The sequence below is a fragment of the Falco peregrinus genome, chromosome 2, assembly GCF_023634155.1.
Source record: "Falco peregrinus isolate bFalPer1 chromosome 2, bFalPer1.pri, whole genome shotgun sequence".
Classification (NCBI taxonomy): domain Eukaryota; kingdom Metazoa; phylum Chordata; class Aves; order Falconiformes; family Falconidae; genus Falco; species Falco peregrinus.
In genome coordinates, this window is record NC_073722.1 from 117,016,593 (window position 1) to 117,034,568 (window position 17,976).

Genomic DNA, 17,976 nt, shown 5'->3' on the forward strand with positions numbered 1-17,976 from the left:
CTAAGAGTCATTACTGCTCCACTTCTGGCTGGGGAGAAGAGTCTGGCTTGGCTCTACCATGGTCAGCTGTCTGTGGCTGTCATCTGCTGGCACGTTCAGGTTCAGATTCAGCTGCATGTTGGCAAGCTGGAAGAGGCTGTGGATGCCCACCTTGATGTGTCTCAGCCTCAGGGCTTCCTTGACAATAATGCTCTGGAGGTCAGCCCAGAAAGCCTCCTGAGAAGAGAAGAGACATGCAGCATGGTGACATGCCCCCCAGCAAAGATGCTGCTTCAGCGCTGGAGGCCCTGGCTTGGAGACCCCAACTTCCACTTCATTTATTTTGCTAGGAAGAACCTGTCCTTGCCCAGGGTTGTGCTGTAAGTGGTTCAGCTCCGTGTGGTGGGAGCAGATCCAGGAACCACCACAGCTCTTCCTTGCCCCAGGAACCTGCCCATCTCTCTGCCAGCTCCTGCAGCCCTCCCTCTGGCGGGTCTGCCCTGCAGACACCATTTGCACTCCCCACAGTAGGGCTAGCTGATACCCTGGGAGCAGCAGATCCCACTGCCACCCTCCCAGACCAGCTTCACCTGATGGGACCCAACTCCTGGAGTCTGGAGTGTCCAGTAAAGGGATTTGGCAAGGCCCCCTCAGAGCAATGCAAAAGGAGCAGAGGCCAGCAGAGCAGAAGGCAGTTCTGCACACTGAGCACTGGCTACACACTGACATGCCTCGTTGCAGCCCAGTTTATCACCAGTCTGGTCATTTTTGGACCAGTAAGGAGGGAAGAGAAGGGGTGAGCCCCTGGTGGGCAGATGCTGTGCGAAGAATGAAAACAAATAATAAAAACCAGCAAAACCAACTCTGCTCTGAGGCCGGAGCCACGAACAGTGGTGACCACGAGACTTGCCACACTGAAGCCCAATTGCAGGGACGGTGCATGGAAACGAGTACGGCCAGGTTAGACAAACCCAATGGGCACGTGGCAGAGTACGCTTGGGGTTTGTGCCGAGGCAGACCAAAAAGCCTGGATAGCTGATCCCTTTTGGCTAGGAGTTCATGCAAGAACTGAAAGATCATAATGGCTTTGCAAGGACCTTGTTTTAACCCCTGATGTAACCTGTTCCAGACCTGGTCTGTCACTCCTCATTCTACAACCCCTTGGAGGGATGCAGTTAAGCATCTCCTCCAGTCACAAAGGCTGCTACTGGGACTTGCCATGACCCCATGGCTTAGGGATGAGCCATCAGCTAGTCTTGACAGAGCCAGGCCTTGAAGATCTTCCCCTGCCCATCCCACATTTTCTCACCCAGGAGAGGACGTCCTTTTGAACCTGGTCAAGATATAGCTGGAGCTGCACCAGTTCGTTTTCGTACTGCAGGATCTCAGCTTCCTTCTCTGCTGTATAGTGGTCCAGGAACACCTTGGCTTGTTTAGACATTTCCTTACACCTCTGTTGTGACTGCAGCAGGTCCTTGTGCTTCATCACCAGTGTCCTGTAGCGCCAAATGACTTCCTGGATCTCCTCAAACTGCAGAACAGGACTCCTGGTGTTAGTAATCCCACTCCCCTCATCATGATGGCAAGTCTCCTGTTGTTTGGCGCCCTGCCACAACACCTCCCCCAGCTGAAAGATCTTCTCTTCCTGACAAGATTATGGCCCCAGGTGGTTTGTGAGCATTGCCACATTCTCTGGATGATGGCATCCCACCATGCCATTCCCAGAGCTGTCACTGCCATAAGCAAGGGAGATGCTGCACCCCTTCCCCAGGTGGGCTGCGCTCTGCTAAAACACAAAGCACGACTGCAACTGCCAGTGCTAGCACCTAGGCATGGGCGGGGAGCAGCTGGGACTGCAGGAATATAAGCAATGCATGGAGTGATGCCCGGGCATCCCTGAGAGAGAGCACAGTGTTTTTGACAAATGCCTGGGTTCCCATTCCCGGGCAGCTTTTCAATTCTCCCCAACCATCAATGTGACATGGAATAGTGACACAAAGGGGTGCCCATTGCCCTCAGCCCTGTGCTTTTCCCCCTTCTGACAGGTTTTATTTGTTTTCTCAAGCTTTTACCTCCTTTTCTGGTTCTTCTCCCCTTACTCTGGTCCCCTTGGCTCACCTTGGTTGCAGGGAACCTCTTCCCATCCCATCTGAGGTCTCTGGTTTTGACCAAGTGTTATGATTTCCCTGGACTTGCCTTATCTCCTCTAGGTTTAACACCCACATAAGGCTCTCCTCAAGGCCATGATCTGTCTCTCTCACGTCCAAACCCACCTGTGAGACCTTCACCACATCCTCCAGGTATTTGGTGAAGATGGAGTACTTTTGCACTTTGTTGCAGAGTTTCTGGTGCTTATTTTTCAGGATTTCCAGTTGCCTCTTGGCTTCCAAAAGCTCACTCTCCTTTTGAATCTTCGTCTCTCTCTCCCCGATGGCTTTCTGCAGGGCCTGGATTCGCTTCTTATCATTTTCCTGGTGATGTTTCCCCCACCAACACACACACACACACACACACACACAGAGAGGGAAAGGAAGCCAAGGGAAGATGGAGCTGGGTCACACAACAGCACTGGGAGGAGATACCCTCACAGAGGGGAGACCAGTGCTGGAGCACCCTTGGGAGCATTTTCTCTCCCTGTTTAGCAGGGTCATCCCTCTTGCCTTGGCCCTTCGGTCTTGGAGACAAGCACCTGGGACTGCACTCTGATTTTCAGACCTACTGGTATCTGTCCCTGGAAGACACCCAGGTGTCAACAGTGGGGACAGGCTGAGACCCTTCTTGGGGGATGTTTGGGATCCTCAGGAGATTGCACTGGTACAGGACAAGCTCCTCGTACCCAAGTCCTACCAGGGCTTTTCACATCTGTGGTGCAAATCCCCGTCCCTACCAATCCCATTCCTTGCACCTCCAGGCTCAAGGGAGGCTTGGCCAGACGTGGGGTCCCAAGGGGAGGGGAGAAGGTGCTGGTGTGGTTCAGGGTCATGTCAAGTGAGCTGATCAGGAACAGGTGTACCTTGAGAAACTTCCTAAATTTATTCTTGTAGTTTTTCAGCTGAGCCTCCTTGATGTGGAGGCCCCTCCACCGGCAGGCTACGGCTTTCATCCTCTCCTTGAAGGCCTAGAAGCACCAGGGCAAGCGTGACATGGCTGCCCTCACCTAGAGCCAGCCACCCTCCCACTGCTGCCCTCCAAAAACCCACCAGCCCTCCCGACCATGCCCCAGCACCCTCCCACCTGTCTCACCTCTTTCTTCTCCTCCAGAGCATTTTGCATCAGTCTAGCTTCTCTCCTCTTCTTCTGGAGGTAAACAAACAGGGACACGGCATCCTCTGATGACAGTCCCCGTGTCCTGCCACACAAGTTCTCAAGGTTACACACTGGATCCAGTACCTTGGCGAGGTGTTGAATTGCTCTGCTCTGTCACCCCACTGGGAATCACGTCCCGGGTGAGGCAATAGGGCAGAGCAACCCAGCACCGCCTCAGATACCATCTGGCAGCATGGCATGGCCCCCTTCCCCAGCAGGGATCCCAGTGGCAGAGAAAGGGGGTGTTACAGGCAGGACCAGCGCCGAGAGGAGACAGAAGCAGTAGAGATAAGGGATGGGAGTTTGCTGTGGTGTGGAAAGGAGGAGGCAGGAGACAAGGATGAAGGGGATGGAGGCAGGTGGGGGAGGCCCCTCACCTGAGCATGGGCAGGAGGCTCTGCCTGTACTGCATGCAGAAATAGTCCAACAGTTCCTTTTTGTCCACGGTGGCCATTCCTCCAGCCACCAGCAGGGCCGAGAGAGCCCAGGTCCTCCCGGCACTGCTCCCGAGTCAGCCCAGGAGCTACCCTGCAAGCCTGAGGGCTCGGCGGTGCGGGGGGAGGCAGCTGGGCAGGGGGTGAACCCTGGGTGCCTCTGGCCTCTGCTCTCCCTGGGCCTCCCTTGCCCCAGCCGTGCCTACGGAACGGTTGCCAGGGGCAGCTGGAAGATGCTCAGGTGGTTACTTGGCAACCGAAGCAGGGCAACGCCCCCGTGCCAGCAAGGGCTACTGACCACTGCGTCCAGGACCGGGGCTCTTCAGCGCTAAAGGAAAGCTGAACAAATGCAGGTTTCTTTCCCTTCCTCTCATGTCCTCTGGTTCTTCCTCTGCTAAAAACCAGCCCCCATGTTCTGCGACCTCTGCTCTCTTGGGCAGGGATTTCAGCACCGCTGACACCCACATCCCACTGTCTCAGAGCTCAGGGCAGAAGCTTGCACCTTCTCTCCCAAAACACCAGGTAGAAAGACAGTTACACTGAGGCACATCCTCAGGGATGCTTGATCACTGTTCTGCTCACAGTTCCCTCTCCGTGTGGGACTGAGGTCTACTGTTTGCTAAAAAAAAAACAACAAAAAAAACCAACCTGAATTTTTAAAATTTGTTTTACTTTTTCCTCCCAGAACAAGGCACTAGAGCCAGGTCCATTGCTCAAAATAAAGGGGTGGTATTCAGGGCCAGGTGAGGGAAGACCCTGATGCTGCAGCAGAGATGATGCTGACCTTGGGGTCTGCTCCTTCCGCAAGAGATTTCACCCTCTGATGTTTGCTTCTGTCCTTCCCCACTTAACACACAGGAGCATTTCTGTGAGCTACTGAAGCTGAAACACCCCTGGCTTGGTGGAAAAGGGGATGACTCTCTGGGGGGAAAACCTCCGTGTCCGTTACAGCCCTGACTTGCATCAGGGAAGTCGTTCTCAGGCAGACATCACCCCTTGCTCATTGTAAACTGGTAGGAACTGGGGAATGTCTGCCAGATCCGCCTGGCACTTTAAACAGCAGGAAGATGCATGGCCCAGGAAGGGACCATTTATTACATGAGATGCTTCATTTAGAGACAAATGACCCAAGGCAAAGCAGCAGATATGCTTTTATTACTGAAGCTCAAATTGGTCCCATCAGTGACAGGTGACTTGCCCTCTGCCCATCCCAAGGTCATCATGGGGCTGTTCAATCCCAACATGTCAGGCAAATTAAACCTGGTCTTACAGAACAGGTTCTGGACTTTGGCAGGGACAAGTCTTGCCTGGGAGGGGGCTTGTGCCTGCCTGTGAGGGGAGGGAGCTCAGCCCTTCCTCCAGCAGGCAGGGACCCTCTCCTGCCCACCCTTGCATCCCCTGGGCTGGAGGAGCTGCTGGTCCCCAGCAGAGCACAGGAACCCCCTGGGTGAGCAACCAAGAAGGTCTCAGCACGTTCGAATTTCAAGTACTTACTGCAGAGCCAGGGACAGAGTCTGTCTGGGAAGCCACAGTGACCTGCTCTTCCACACCAGCAGAGCTGCAGAACCACACGTGTCCTTATCCTCCAGTGGCTGAAGTGTGCTCTGTGAAATTAAAAAGACCCTGCAACTTCGAGGGCAGTCTGAGGCAGGTGTTGGGCATCAGGATCAGCACTTCAAGCAATTAAAGTTCATTACCATAATGAATAAGTGGAGACAGACACTTCCAAGGGGAAGCACTGGCTGACTTCCCAGTCTGACTGAGAATTCCCCATTATATGACATTTTGTCACACAAATGACAGACGGGCTCTAGGGAGCAAATGATTTCATCTGTCGCCTTCCTGCTGGTTAGGCACGTGTAGCACTGAGGGGCTGCCCTATCCCTTCGGCTTCACAGTATTTCGTTGTTCCTGGGGAGGTGCTGCCCTTCTGCAGATGGAAAGTAGAGGCCACCATAAAGTCCCTGGGGTTTTACCTTCCCCCATAGGCAGCTCTGGGATTCTTCCTTTCCATGCTGGAAAAGGAGCAGAGCTGCTGCTGCCTGCAGGCTTTTGAATGAAGAGGTCACCACCGGGTTTTATTCTTCCTGATGGGCAGAAGCTGCAGCTGAGTCCAGAGAGGCCTATTCCGATGGTAGAGGGATGGAGGGAGGGAGAATGCTGAGATGGCTGGAGAGGGGAAGACATGGGTGACCAAGTGGGTCTGAAAATACACCTTGTGTGTATTTTGTGTGTATTTTCCCCTGAAGGTGGAAAGGCTGCTGGCTGGCCTGGCACAAGAAGACATGAATTTTAAGTACACAGGGACCTGTTGTGCAGCACCACGGTGCTCTGTGCATCTGCACTGATGCCCTCGTCCGCCTTGCAGCATCCCCATCCCTGCAGGACGGGCGAGCCCAGCCCATGCATCACCCAAAGCCACGTACCCTCCTGGCTCTTTCCTGCTGCCAAACCCAGACCCCAGGAGCAGACCTGCTTCCTGCAGTGCTGGAGCATCCTGGGCTGGAGTCAGTCCTCTGCCCACCTGGAGGGAAGCTGAGCAGGATGAGATCACACCCTGCAGTTCACAGCTGTGGTGAAAGTGCTGGCAGACAGCTTTTTGGGTTTTTTGGTGTTTGATTTTTTTTATGTTCCTAATCACCATTTGCTGCTTTTAGCTTCACACTGAGGTTTTATCTTCAACAAATGCTTTCTTCCTGAATACACTATGCATTAAAAAAGTTTCTTCCTATTATGCTCTCCATAGTAACTGCATCAGCTTGCTATGAATAAATTACCTCTGACTTGACATCCTTTATTACAATATAGAAAATGCCATTTCTGAGTCATAGCTACCTGGGAGAAACCTTTTCTCTTCATCCCTTAGGTACATCCCCCACCTTTTTACTCTTTGAAGGAAACGGCATTATTAATTTTTTTTTCTTTTTTAAATCTCCTCTGTTCTTGAAGCCGCTGGAGTTGAAGGCAGATGGAAAGCTGACACAGACTTCCCTCCTGGCCTTCAGAAGCTCCCGGCGCAGTATAGAATGCCCTTGCTGATAGCTGGTTCCTGTAAATCACATTAGGCCCTGCAATGGCATGATTTTGAATGGCCAAATCTCTTCCCAGCATCTTTCCCCAGTTCTCAGGTCCCCAAGGGACAAGTCGAGCTGCTGCCTAGGCAGAGCACGAGGCTGTGCTGGGTGGGCACAGGCAGCGCAGGGCTGCTCAAGCACGGGAGCTGCATGGAGTGCTCAGGGCTTTTTGCAGTTGGGGAGCAGTTCCCATGTGGAGCCGAGGGAAGGTCCCTGCCCTGCTCCAGGAGTCTCTCCAGCCTGAGATACCTCCCAGCTTGCCGAAGTACTTAAATTTTCTCTGGGATGGTGTGGCCACATCTCAGGAGAGGAAGCACTGATTAAATGTATACAGCCCTGCTCCTGCCCCGTTTTCTTGCCCTGGGATAACTCCAGGCAGCCTATCTGGTGGTGGGCAAGGGTCCGGCCCTTCTGCACAGCACACCCTTCCTCTGCCCTGCTCCCATCCCGGCCTGCCCCTTCCGCGTGCGTGCAGTTGGTGCTGATGGCAATGCAGGATAAAAGTGCGAGGTGTGAGGGGATGGGGTGGGGGAGCCTGAGTCACTGCTCGGTGCCTCTCTCCCCCCCCCCCCCCCCCTGCTCTCCCCTGCCACCTTCCCTCTGAGTCATCCAGCACAGCAAGATTTCGGCTTAACCCCCAGCAAGCCAAGGCTGTGGAAGATGCCCATCTCCTCTGAGAACCTCGGTGCCTCTTGGCCAGGCTGGGCTCCAGGCTGGGCTCCGCTCTGTAGAGCAGATGTTCTCCCTCTCCCGGGGTTCCCTGATGTGGATTTGTCCCAGCACCTGTACTACACCCCAGCCCAAAGGGCACCTCTGGGTGCACCTCCCACGCTGTGGCTTCGGGGAGGAGGCTCAGGCTGGGGAGCTGATGCAAGAAGCAGCAGGAGAAGGAGCTAAGAAGTGGTTTCCGATCACCTATTTGCAAAGTAGCACACCCTTAATTCACTTACTCGTTTCCAGGCATCTGAGAGACAGCACGGGCTAATGGGAAAGCAGGGGGCAGCTCTGCTCTGCCACCAGGCAGCCACCAAAATCCCTGCCTGCCTCTGCCTCTGCCATTTGGGTCAGGGTGAAGCTTTTTGCCATGTGGCCTCAGCTTCCAGCATTAGCCCTGGCCCTGACCCTGGGGCTCCTGCAGGGCAGTCACTGCCTATGGCTTTCTCCAAGTGCAGGTGACAGGCTGAAGATGACAGTGAGTTGGCAGCACTGACCTTACCGGTGCGGTGGTGTCAGTGCATGACATCTCCCTGTCATGTGAAGGTTTCACTGTCAGTCCCTGTGTGTTTATATAGGGGCTCCTAAAGCCTGACCTCCTGGAGCTGTGGGATTATGTGAGGTGCTTCCATCTCCATTGAACAGAAATTTCCAGTTAAAGAACAACGTCCTGAAAACTTGTAACCCCAAAGGCAGGTGCAGTCAGGGTGCAGTATTTTGTGTTTGACTTTTTGCCTAGTTTTTTCATTCTGTAAGATCAGACTCACACAAGCTTAGGGGTTAGCCATCCCCAAACGTGACGGTTACGCCATCAGTTTTGCGGCGCCTCCTGAAATCCCACTTCACCATCTGGCTTTGAGCAGAGCTGCCTGCTCGTCCCACTTGTGTCGGTAGGAGAGCATTTCTGTGTGCATCAGGCTCTGCTATCAGGACAGGAACTTACTCAGTATCCTTCTTGCAGTAATTTACCTCTGTCCTCACGTAGCTGGGTTGCAAAAAGGAAGTAGGCTGGTGAGCCCACTAACGAAATAGGTGGGTAGGCTTTGTTGGAAAGGGTTATTCCACACCTCCTTGGTGCTTCAGCTGCTTGTTCTCATGCTGGTGTGGTTCAGCATGTTTAGAAGGGTGCCTGTGTGCGGCAGCGAAGCAAGGAGATGGTGAGTATTTGCAAACCTCATTTGTTGAGCAAATCTTTATAGCAAGTACAAAAGATCAGAAAGGACAGTTTGCTCTTTCAGGCACAGAGTGGTCCATGAATCAAAAAATAAGGATGATGCAGCAGGGATGAGAGGCAAACTATGACTCAGTGTCCAGACATCCCCGTGGCAACAGCAGTCGCTGGACCATGTCAAAATGGGCTCATTCGCTCGCTGTGCAACGGGGAGGACGCAATAGCTGGAGGAGGAGGGGTGGGTCGGCTTCCAGCCTTCAGATGTTGCTTATTCTCCAGCTGTGAGAGTGGGTCCCCAGGCCCACATGTCCAGACACAAAAGCAAAGCAGCAGCAGACATTTATTTTTCTCAGCAATAGTTTGCTGCTCCTTTTTTTTACAGCCCAAACTGCTCAAAGAAATGCATTCCCACCAGACAATAATGGTGTCACAGGTCTGCCCCAAAGCAAGTGCCACTACCCCTTCCCAAGGGTCTCAGGGCAACAAACTGCCCTTACCCTGTTTCAGTTCAAGTTGGGATCTGGCTTGTGTGTGCAAAGAGCAAATTTAAGGATCATTATCCAGCTTCATGGTAAATGTCTTGAATGGAGAAATCTCCACGGGTCAGGCTTCCTTTGTAGCTGGTAAGAGGGATAAGCACTCCCCGGGCATAACACATCTGATCCCCTGAGGCTGAATGAACTTCTGCAAGCTCCTGCTTCTCTCCAGCTTAGCGTGCTTTCCAGGAGCCAATGGAGAGACCTGGTCCATAGTGGGAGCATCCAGGCTATGGGGCTGGGGCTGTGGCACTAGCCCAGGCAGTCAGAGTTCGTACATCAATTACAGCAGTGCAGTGTTTGCTGCACACACACCTCTAGGACCTCTCTCGTGGCTGGGTTTTGGCAATAGCTCTGTCATGGCTCTGGGTTTTCATCTGTCAGGGACACCCAGGGGTGCCATAAGCCCCAAACCATCTGAGTTCATCTTGTGTGGTGCAAATGATCTCAAACCCAGATGCATCAAACGAAAGATGGTTTCCCAGGGAAGCTCTGACAAGCACACCCAGCCTGGTGGCACTATCAGGAGGGCACTGGGGGCATCAAGGTGAAAAGAAAGTGCCTCCTTTTTTGTCTTAGATATTTTTTTGTTGGTGGTGTGAGGCAAGTCCTATGATGTGGCACTAGTCTGAAGCTGTTCTCATACTGCCCAGCCTGGGGATAGAGATGGTGACCTGATCCCCAAGGTACGTCTGGGCAGAGTCGCAGCTCCAGAGAGAAAGAGACCTGCCATAAATAAATCCCCACAGCTCCAGCACTCAGCTGGTTTCCAGCACAGCGGAGGTTTCTGGAGATAATGAGCTTCCTGCACTCACATCAGCTGAAGCTGTCTCATCTGCCACGGCTGCTGGAAAGGTCTTGTCCTTCCTTTCTTCCCCATCAAATGTCTGATTTCAGCTCCACAGGCGCTCAAATGCATAGCAGGATAATTGCAAAGCTGGAGGTCTTCAGATTTCTTGGGCTGGATCCAGCTCTCTGGTAACGAAGAGGACCTCAAAGCCCTTTTCCAAGCATTTAGTCCTGTGTTAGTTTTCAGGTTTTATAACCCTCCTGCCAAACCTGGTGGCACCAGACCCCACATGTGACTCCACTGAGCCCATCAGAGGAAACCGGGCAGAGGTGGCACCATGGTGATGAACACCAGAGAGCCAGCAGAGCTGCTGGGCAGGAGGAGAAACAGGATCCTAGTGTGACCCAGGGACCATAACAGAGGGCTGTCCGGATGCCTTAGGTGTGACCATGGCTGCTGAAGAGGACCAGACCTGAGAACTGTGAAGTCCCTGTGGGGAGGCTCAAATCAGCAAGGCCAAAGAGCATGGATGAAGTCCAAGGCTGCTCACCCACGCTCCTCACCCCAGGCAGTGGCCATCCCAGCCCTCAGCGCTGCAGCAAGGACCAGGCTCAGCAGAGATCAGCTCTGGCCTTTGGCTTGAATCACATCACCTAATCACGGGATATTTGCACAAGCTGAGAGGCTCCGTGGCCACTCCCAGCTGCTGAGGAAGGAACATTTTTGTGTGCAGCTGGGGCTTTTCAGAGTGCTGACAACAGGCATTGTCATCTGCCGGCAATGCCATTTCCATGGTATTGCCTCATCCTTAGTTGCAGCCCAGCATAGGTCTGACTCCATCCCACCATGCAGGATATGACCCCAGGGGAAAGCTGATGCCAAGAGATGGGAGCTGCTCCCAGGCTGGGATCACCTCTGCAAAGGGGATGCTCAGGTGTTTGTTACCTTCTGGGAGACCAGGTTTTTCACCACGGAGCCCTGCAAGAGCACAGGAACCTTCTCAAGTCCTTTCCTACTGCTCCATAGTGCTGCACCAGATCCCTCCTCACTCCCAGACACGAACAAATCCTGCTGAAATCAGTGCTAGGTGAACAACAGGAAGATTCCAGGATCTGCCCAGATCCAGATTTGCCCCGTTTTGCTTTTGGGCACTGCAGACCCCTCTTTAGTTTGTGACCCCCTGCCAGCATCCCCCTACACACACACACACAGCCTGGACCTGCTCTGGCTGCGCTGCTGTCCCCACGCTGTGTTGATCCAGCTGATGTCTCCTCCAGACCTGCATTTCATACCCTGAGTGCTTGCAACTCTGTAAAACCCAAATCCGCTGTTGTTACTCGTGCATTACAGCCACACCACCTTGATCAGGAGGGAAAATGCAGCCCAGAAATCCAGGAGAGATCCCCAACAACCTCCCTTGGACCACTCCTGCAGCCTGACAGTCATAGGGGGGGTGAGCTGGATTTTGATGAATGTGTTAAGCTGACATAATCCATCCGTGCCTCCTGGAGACACAGCCTGGTCCCTCAACCCCAGCTGCTCATTCCCAGCCCTTCACACCCCCTGTGCTGGCACAAGTGTTTGAGTAGCCCTGCCTTGGCTTAGTTCAGGGAACCAACTGCCTGGAAAACCTGGCCAACCTCAAAGACCCATTCAAGAGCCCACGGAGCACTTGTGTGGATGCAAACTTGTGCCCAGGAAAGGGAGGCTGTGGGAGAAGTGGGGCAATGAGTGGGGAAGGGGAGGACATGGCTTGTCTTCTGGTGGCAATGCTTTCCACTGATCCCCCAGGCTGAACAAGATCTCCCCTGAGCAGGGCTGATGTTGGAGCTGTGGTCCCCTTTGGTGATGCAGGGCAGCCCGAAGTGCTGACACACCTCATAGCATCACTTCTTCCTTTCTGTCAGGCCATCTGTCATGTAAAAAGAGGACATGAGGCTTACTTGGTGTGAATTGATCGTATTAGTGTTTATAAACCATTGAATAATTCACCCTGATTTGGTCTGATCACACTGTGATGATGGGTTGATAAGCCCTCCCCTTTTTCTGGCTGGGTTTGTTCCTCTCTGCCACATCTTCCCGTTCTCTCCAGCATCCCCATGAACTCTCCCAGACCCCTAACTCTGAACACATCCTATGCATTTACATGCTCCTTTATCCCACCTCTCCTGTTCTGGCCTGTTTTCTCACCTCCCCTTTCATTAACTATCTGGTCATGTCCAGATTTTTATACGATTAAAGTTAAAAAAAGAAACCACCAAAAACTCCTCTGCATTCCCCTCTATTTGTTCTTCTTTCCCGCTGAGCTGTGAGCTGAAGCTTATCTTCATCTTCCTCCCTGCAGATGCTCTTTGTTCTGCCTGTGGTGCCCCTGCACGCAACAGCCTCTGCTTTCCCATCAACATCCCACTCGCTTGAGTTACCCCTCCAGGTTCAGCCTTGCTCATGCGCTCTTCTCTTCGATGTTCTGGTGCTGGAGGGCTTGTGCACCTCCTCTCCCAGCAGGTCCTGTGTTTCTCCGTGCTGCAAACATTTCCCGTGGAGCTAAGATAGGGTCCTGCTCGGGAGCTGCCAGCTTTCCTGCCATCCTTGCCCTCAAAGTTCCCTGCCAGCAGGGTCCTGTGGGCTGGTGCCTGCTTTTTTCATTGACGTTCATATCCCATGTATTTTGTCCTTGTGTTTTGAATCCTCATGTTCCAGCTGCATTACCCGTGCAACGTACATTTGTACCTTTTCCCTGAGCAGCCCTTACTTGAAGCTGAAAATGAGTGAAGAGCTCTGATTTAAATGTGGCATCTTTTTGTTTTCCACCAAAATAAGCCTCATCCACTCCCGCTCTCCGCAGGGTGCAGCAGGGCTGGCACAGCGGGCAGGGGAAAGCCGCATGCCTCCAGCTTCTCGAAACACATCCAGAAAAATGAGGAGGTGATGCCATCCCCAGGCTCTGGGAAAAATAGCAGAGGGTTTGAACAGACAGAAGGAGATGGGCAGCTGGGACGCTCACCCAGGGGTGGTGGGCACCTGGGGGTGAGGAACCAGCACTGGTTTCCATGGCTGTCTTCTCCATCGTACAGCTCTGGGTCTCAGCATCCCCCAGCATCTCACAGATCTCTGCAGAGGTGCTAAGTGCCCCTCAGGAGGAACGGCTGGTGTGCAGGGACATGCAGCTCCTCTTGCACTGGCTGCTCCAGGCTTGTGTCCCCGCCAGCAGACACTGGTGTGTCACTGGAAGTCCCCAAAACCCACCATGGGTCTGTGAGACTGTGCAGAGCCTCCGAGGACAGGTCTTGAGTTCAAGCTGCCAGGCTTCAGGCTGAGGTGGGACTCAGAGAACTTTGTCCTGCCCTGAAGATGGAGGGGGAAGATGGGCTGATGTGCTGTGAGCCAGGAGGAACACGTCTGCCCAGGCTGAACCAGAGGATGGGTTCTGCACACAGATCCGGCATCTCAGAGCCCATCAGGGAAGAATGTGTCCCAGATTAGACAATGTGTATGTTTTTAACTGGTGTGAACAGGTTTCTGAGCCTGATGGATAGAGCTCAGCTGAGGGAGTCACTGGGCATGGGTGTCTCCACCTTTGATGGAGCTGAGGAAACTGTGGGCAGAGCAGGATGCTGCTTTGATGTAGGGTTGCAGCCCACCCCCACCCCCTCCTGTGCCCTTCCTCCCCTTTCTCCCCTTCTGAAGTCCCCAGACCTTGTGATCCCCACCCAAGGACCATGGCAGTGAGGTGATCAGGATGCCCTGGGATTTGGGAAGCCCTCTGGGGTTTGGGATGTCTGCAGCCAACCCTCTAAACAGGGCTGTGCTCCACAGGTGCTGAGGCTCTCCCCTCTCCTGGGGTTTAGGCATCCTTTATCTCAGTCCCCCTTCTCTTGAGTCCTGAACCCACCCTGGCAGGTGATTTGTGCAGTTATTGGCAGGCACAGCTAATAACTCCCACTACAGTATCCCTTCATCGGCTGTTAAAGACCCCACTGGAGCATTTAAAGGGGGAAAGGCCTTCAGAGTGAGGGCGGTGTGGGGTTTTCCTGCTGTTTAAAGACACATGGACCAGTTTGGTTTGGGGTTTTTTTGTTGTTGTTTTTTTTTCTTTTTGCAGAGCAAGTACATAGCTGGAAGTCTATTAAGGCAGTTTTATGGGAGCTCACACTGAGCGCTCAGATTAATTAGCTAGCAGTATTGCTAATGATCTCTGCTGTAATGAGTTATGCTGGGAAATACACAGCTCTGAGGGCTTCAGGGACATTGGGTCTGATGGCAGGGCATGGTCCCTCTAGACAGGCTATCTCTCCTTGCGCAGTCAGAGCTGAGGAAGCCCCAGAAGCACTGTGGATATCTGTTCTGTTGCTGGCTGGCGGACAGCCCCCCCCTTACTCTCCCTCCTCGTGGCCCCAAGCCCTGGGCTCTCTGAAACGAGCAGTCCCTAGGCTCAGGGAGGGGCTGTAGGTGCCCAAGCCTGAATGCTGGGGACAGGAGGCCAGGGAAGGAGGGATGCTCAGGGAGCGTGCCTGTCCCTGCTGAGCATCCCCCAGGCAGAGACAGAAACTGCAGGAAGTCTTTGGTGACTGCCCTGCTGACTGCAAACCCCCTGCCCATCATCTTGGGACACTCAACGAGTTTGCATAGCTTGTCTGAGCTCTGTGGTGTGTTTCATTACTCTTCTCAGCTTGATCAGGGGTTGGGGTCCCATGGGGCTAGAGCTGCAAGGATGCAGGGCCTTTGCTGGCAGCTGCCTCTGCTTTTCTGATCCCTACACACATAAATAAACCAGGGGCCATGCTCAAAGCCCCTGGTCAGGGGCTCCCCACGTCTTCTCGGCTCGTTCCCTCCTCAGCAGCTCTCCACTGGGAGGATGGACGTGTCTGTAGATGCAAGCACTTGAAATGCGCCCAAACCCAAAACATTTCCCATGTTAGGGAGCCAAAAGAGGCAAAATGGCCAGTGCTGTCCTGGGACCAGCCAGCTCTCAGTGCTAGCCCTGAGATAGACAGAAAAGGCAAGGGTGGGGGAGAAACCCAGCCTGGATGGTGTGCCAGAGGCCATGTGGATGTGGGTAGGCTGGGGGAGACTGGGAGGGGGAACCAGTGCTTGGTCCATGTCCACTGTCCCATCTCCCATCTACCCCAGGTACATCCTCTCCATCACAGACAACCACTTTGTGTGGGAGCTGCTCTGGTCCAAGCTGGCCTGGGGACAGTGGGGTTTGGGGTGTCTGTGACTCCCATCTCATGACAAGCACGGGGTGAGGTGGTATCCCGGCTGCTGCCTGCGCTGAGGAAGGGCAAATAGGTCAGTTTGAAACAGGGGTAGGTGAGGGTAGCAATGGGGGCTGGATGTGCTTCAGCCCCCCTGGGCCTGCTGCCACCACCCTGCAGGAGGGGATGCTGTCCCCTTGCCACCAGCTGGGCAGCGGGCAGGGATGTGCCTGCAGCCCCCCAGAGTCTTGTTGTGGTCTCTCTGGGGTGGCATCTGGAGGCTGCAAGGAGTGCGGGGCTATATATGGCCCTGGATCACTTTATGCAGGTGCTTTTCTGTGGGGCCAGCTGTCCACTGTGCCACCCTCCCACAGCAAGGGGCCCTGGAGAAGCCCTCCAGGCACCCATGGAGGTGTCTGTGCTGCTCAGGGAAACCAGGAGTGCAAAGAGGTGCCATCCCCCGGCTTCCACAGAGTTCAGCATGTCCCCTGAATCACAACAAGGAAATTCAAACTATGTGCAGGGCACGAGAGTTCAGAACAAGCCCAAATCCCCAGCTGGCCATAAAAGTCTGGCCAAGATGAGGCAACACAAAAACTAAACATTCAGGCAAGCGATGGATCCCAGGAGCACAGCAGCTCTCGGCGGCGGTGTCAGCTCACTTCTGCTTCCCTGAGGAGCTGCAGTCTGGGGGGCAGCCCGTGGTGGACCTTTATAAGGACCTGCATGGGAGCTTCAGCTCCTGGGGTGGTGCAGGCAGCTGAGATCCCTCTGCACCCCACAGCACTGGCTGGTAAGGCTAGGATAGAGCCTAGGGAAGGGTAGGGGCCTGACCCTGATGTGCTCAGCTCTGGAAGAGCCAGCTGCAGCATCAGGAAGAGATGCAGCCAGCGTTTTCTCCTCCGACTTTTACCAAGACATACAGAGAGGCCTGAGCTAATACTCCCTTTGGCTGTCAGTTCACAGGGCTGCTGGAGGGGCTATAGAGGATGTATTCCCAGGATACAGGGATAGAAGTTGCCCAGGGGAAGTGTCCAGGAGAGCAAAACCAGAGGAGTTGGCTTGAGTCAGCTTCGGAGCAGAGAACGGGCAGCATGAAGTGCCCCGTGCTCCTTGCCATCCTGCCTCCTGCTGAGTAGTTTGCTCCCCATCCTGCCTCTCTCCCCACCTCCTTGCCTTTCTTGCTGCTGAGATCCCTTCTAGCTGCTTGGATTGCCCCAGGCCTGGGGAATCTCCCTTCCCCTGACACGACGCAGTTGTGTGCAGCCCACAGCAGCAGGTGCAGTGGGTGGAGCGGCGCTGGCAAAGCCGCAGTGCCGAGTCGGACCCTTCCCCAGGGCCTGTGATCCTGATCCTCGTGGGAACTCCCTGCCACCCACCAATTCCTCTTCTTATTTACGTACAGCTGCTGTTCACAAATGGGCTTCCTGGGATGGAAACCTCCAGCAGCTTTTTGGAGTGGAAGAGCATGTGAAAACCTGCCACAATGGGCTGCCTGTGAGGCAAACGCCTCTTTCTCCAAGGCTCCTTCACTCCCTGCCTTGCCACCCAGGTCACCTGCAGCAGGTGAGAAGGGAGCCCTGGGCTGGGTGGTTGCCGACTGGCCCTCTGCTCCCTGTGAAGCAAAGCTGCTCCCAGAGCTCCTGCCTGGCCGCAGGCACCAGGGTCTGCGGCACCTTTGAAGCTAGAGCCTGAACACCACGATGGCCCACGGTGGAGCAGGAGACACAGCTCTGTGCATCCATGGCTCAGCTCTGCCCATTGGGTCCAGTCTACCTTCCCATTTGTGGCTCCCTTGTGTGCGGGATGCAGGCTCTCACGGGGAGCACAAGGCAGCGCAAAGAGCTCAGCAGACCCCTGTTTGCAAGCTGAGGAGCAAGGATAGGCACCGGGGCTCAGCAACCCAGCGGGAGATGCCCTAAGCCCTCCAGCAAGCCTGCAAAGCCAGCCAAGAAAGGACTTGCCTAGGAATGAAGGGCAGATGAGCGCGGCTCATGCCTCACCCTGCCTTTAAATGGAGAAGCAAGACCTGCCTGGTGCTGCTGCCCGTGGATTCCTGGCAGCAGTCCATGCACCGGGCTGCCTGCCTGCCTGCAGGTCACCCGGCGTGCGGCTGTGCAGAACGACCTCCAGCCACCCCGGCAGGCTGTGCCCACACCGGGTGGGACCTCGCATGCACAGAGGCTGCAGGAAAACAAGCCAGCCCTTCCCCGAGCACGCGGGCTGCCAGGGTCCATCTGGGAGGTCAGAAAGCAGAAGGAGCCCAGGAATTCAGCAGTAGAATGTGTTTGTTGTTTGATTTTTCAGTAATACATTCTGGGTTGTGGCTAAATCCTGTTTGCAAAGTGCTGAGCCTGTTGCGAGAGCTGGGAGCGACGTGCGCACCGAGGCAGGCAGGGGAAAACCCACAGCATGGTCCTGTCTTTCCTCTGCGTCCCTTCTGCTCGGCATCGCTGGCTCCCCCAGCTCGGAAGGGAATTGCTCCAGGGGTGTGTAGTGAGACTGGGGGTGGACCCGGGAGCCCCAGGTCCTGGCAGGTCCCCTTGCACGCTGGGCAACAGACCCACAGCAGAAGCAGGGCCCATTCCTACCTGGGACATCTCCCCGGCATCGCCCCTGGGATGGGGTGAAGCACGCTGGAGCCTGATCTCCTGCGATCACACTTGTACCAAACTCCCACTGATTTTGGGAGTCCATCTGGAGGCACAGTAACTCCCTTCCCAGTTTTCAGAGGGTGCTGAGCCAAAACACCTGCAAAACCAGCCCTGCTGGAG

General features: G+C 54.5%; 1 protein-coding gene across 1 annotated transcript; it reads right to left on the minus strand.

The window, feature by feature from the left end:
• Positions 1-5,493, minus strand: CCDC42 (coiled-coil domain containing 42). Its single transcript, XM_027784898.2, has 7 exons — positions 5,417-5,493; positions 3,663-3,785; positions 3,223-3,328; positions 2,993-3,097; positions 2,253-2,450; positions 1,289-1,510; positions 1-216 (listed from the first exon to the last, which is right to left on the minus strand). Exons 1-7 carry the CDS (start codon positions 5,491-5,493, stop codon positions 1-3), a joined length of 1,047 nt encoding a protein of 348 aa, XP_027640699.2.
• Positions 5,494-17,976: the final 12,483 nt, after the last annotated feature.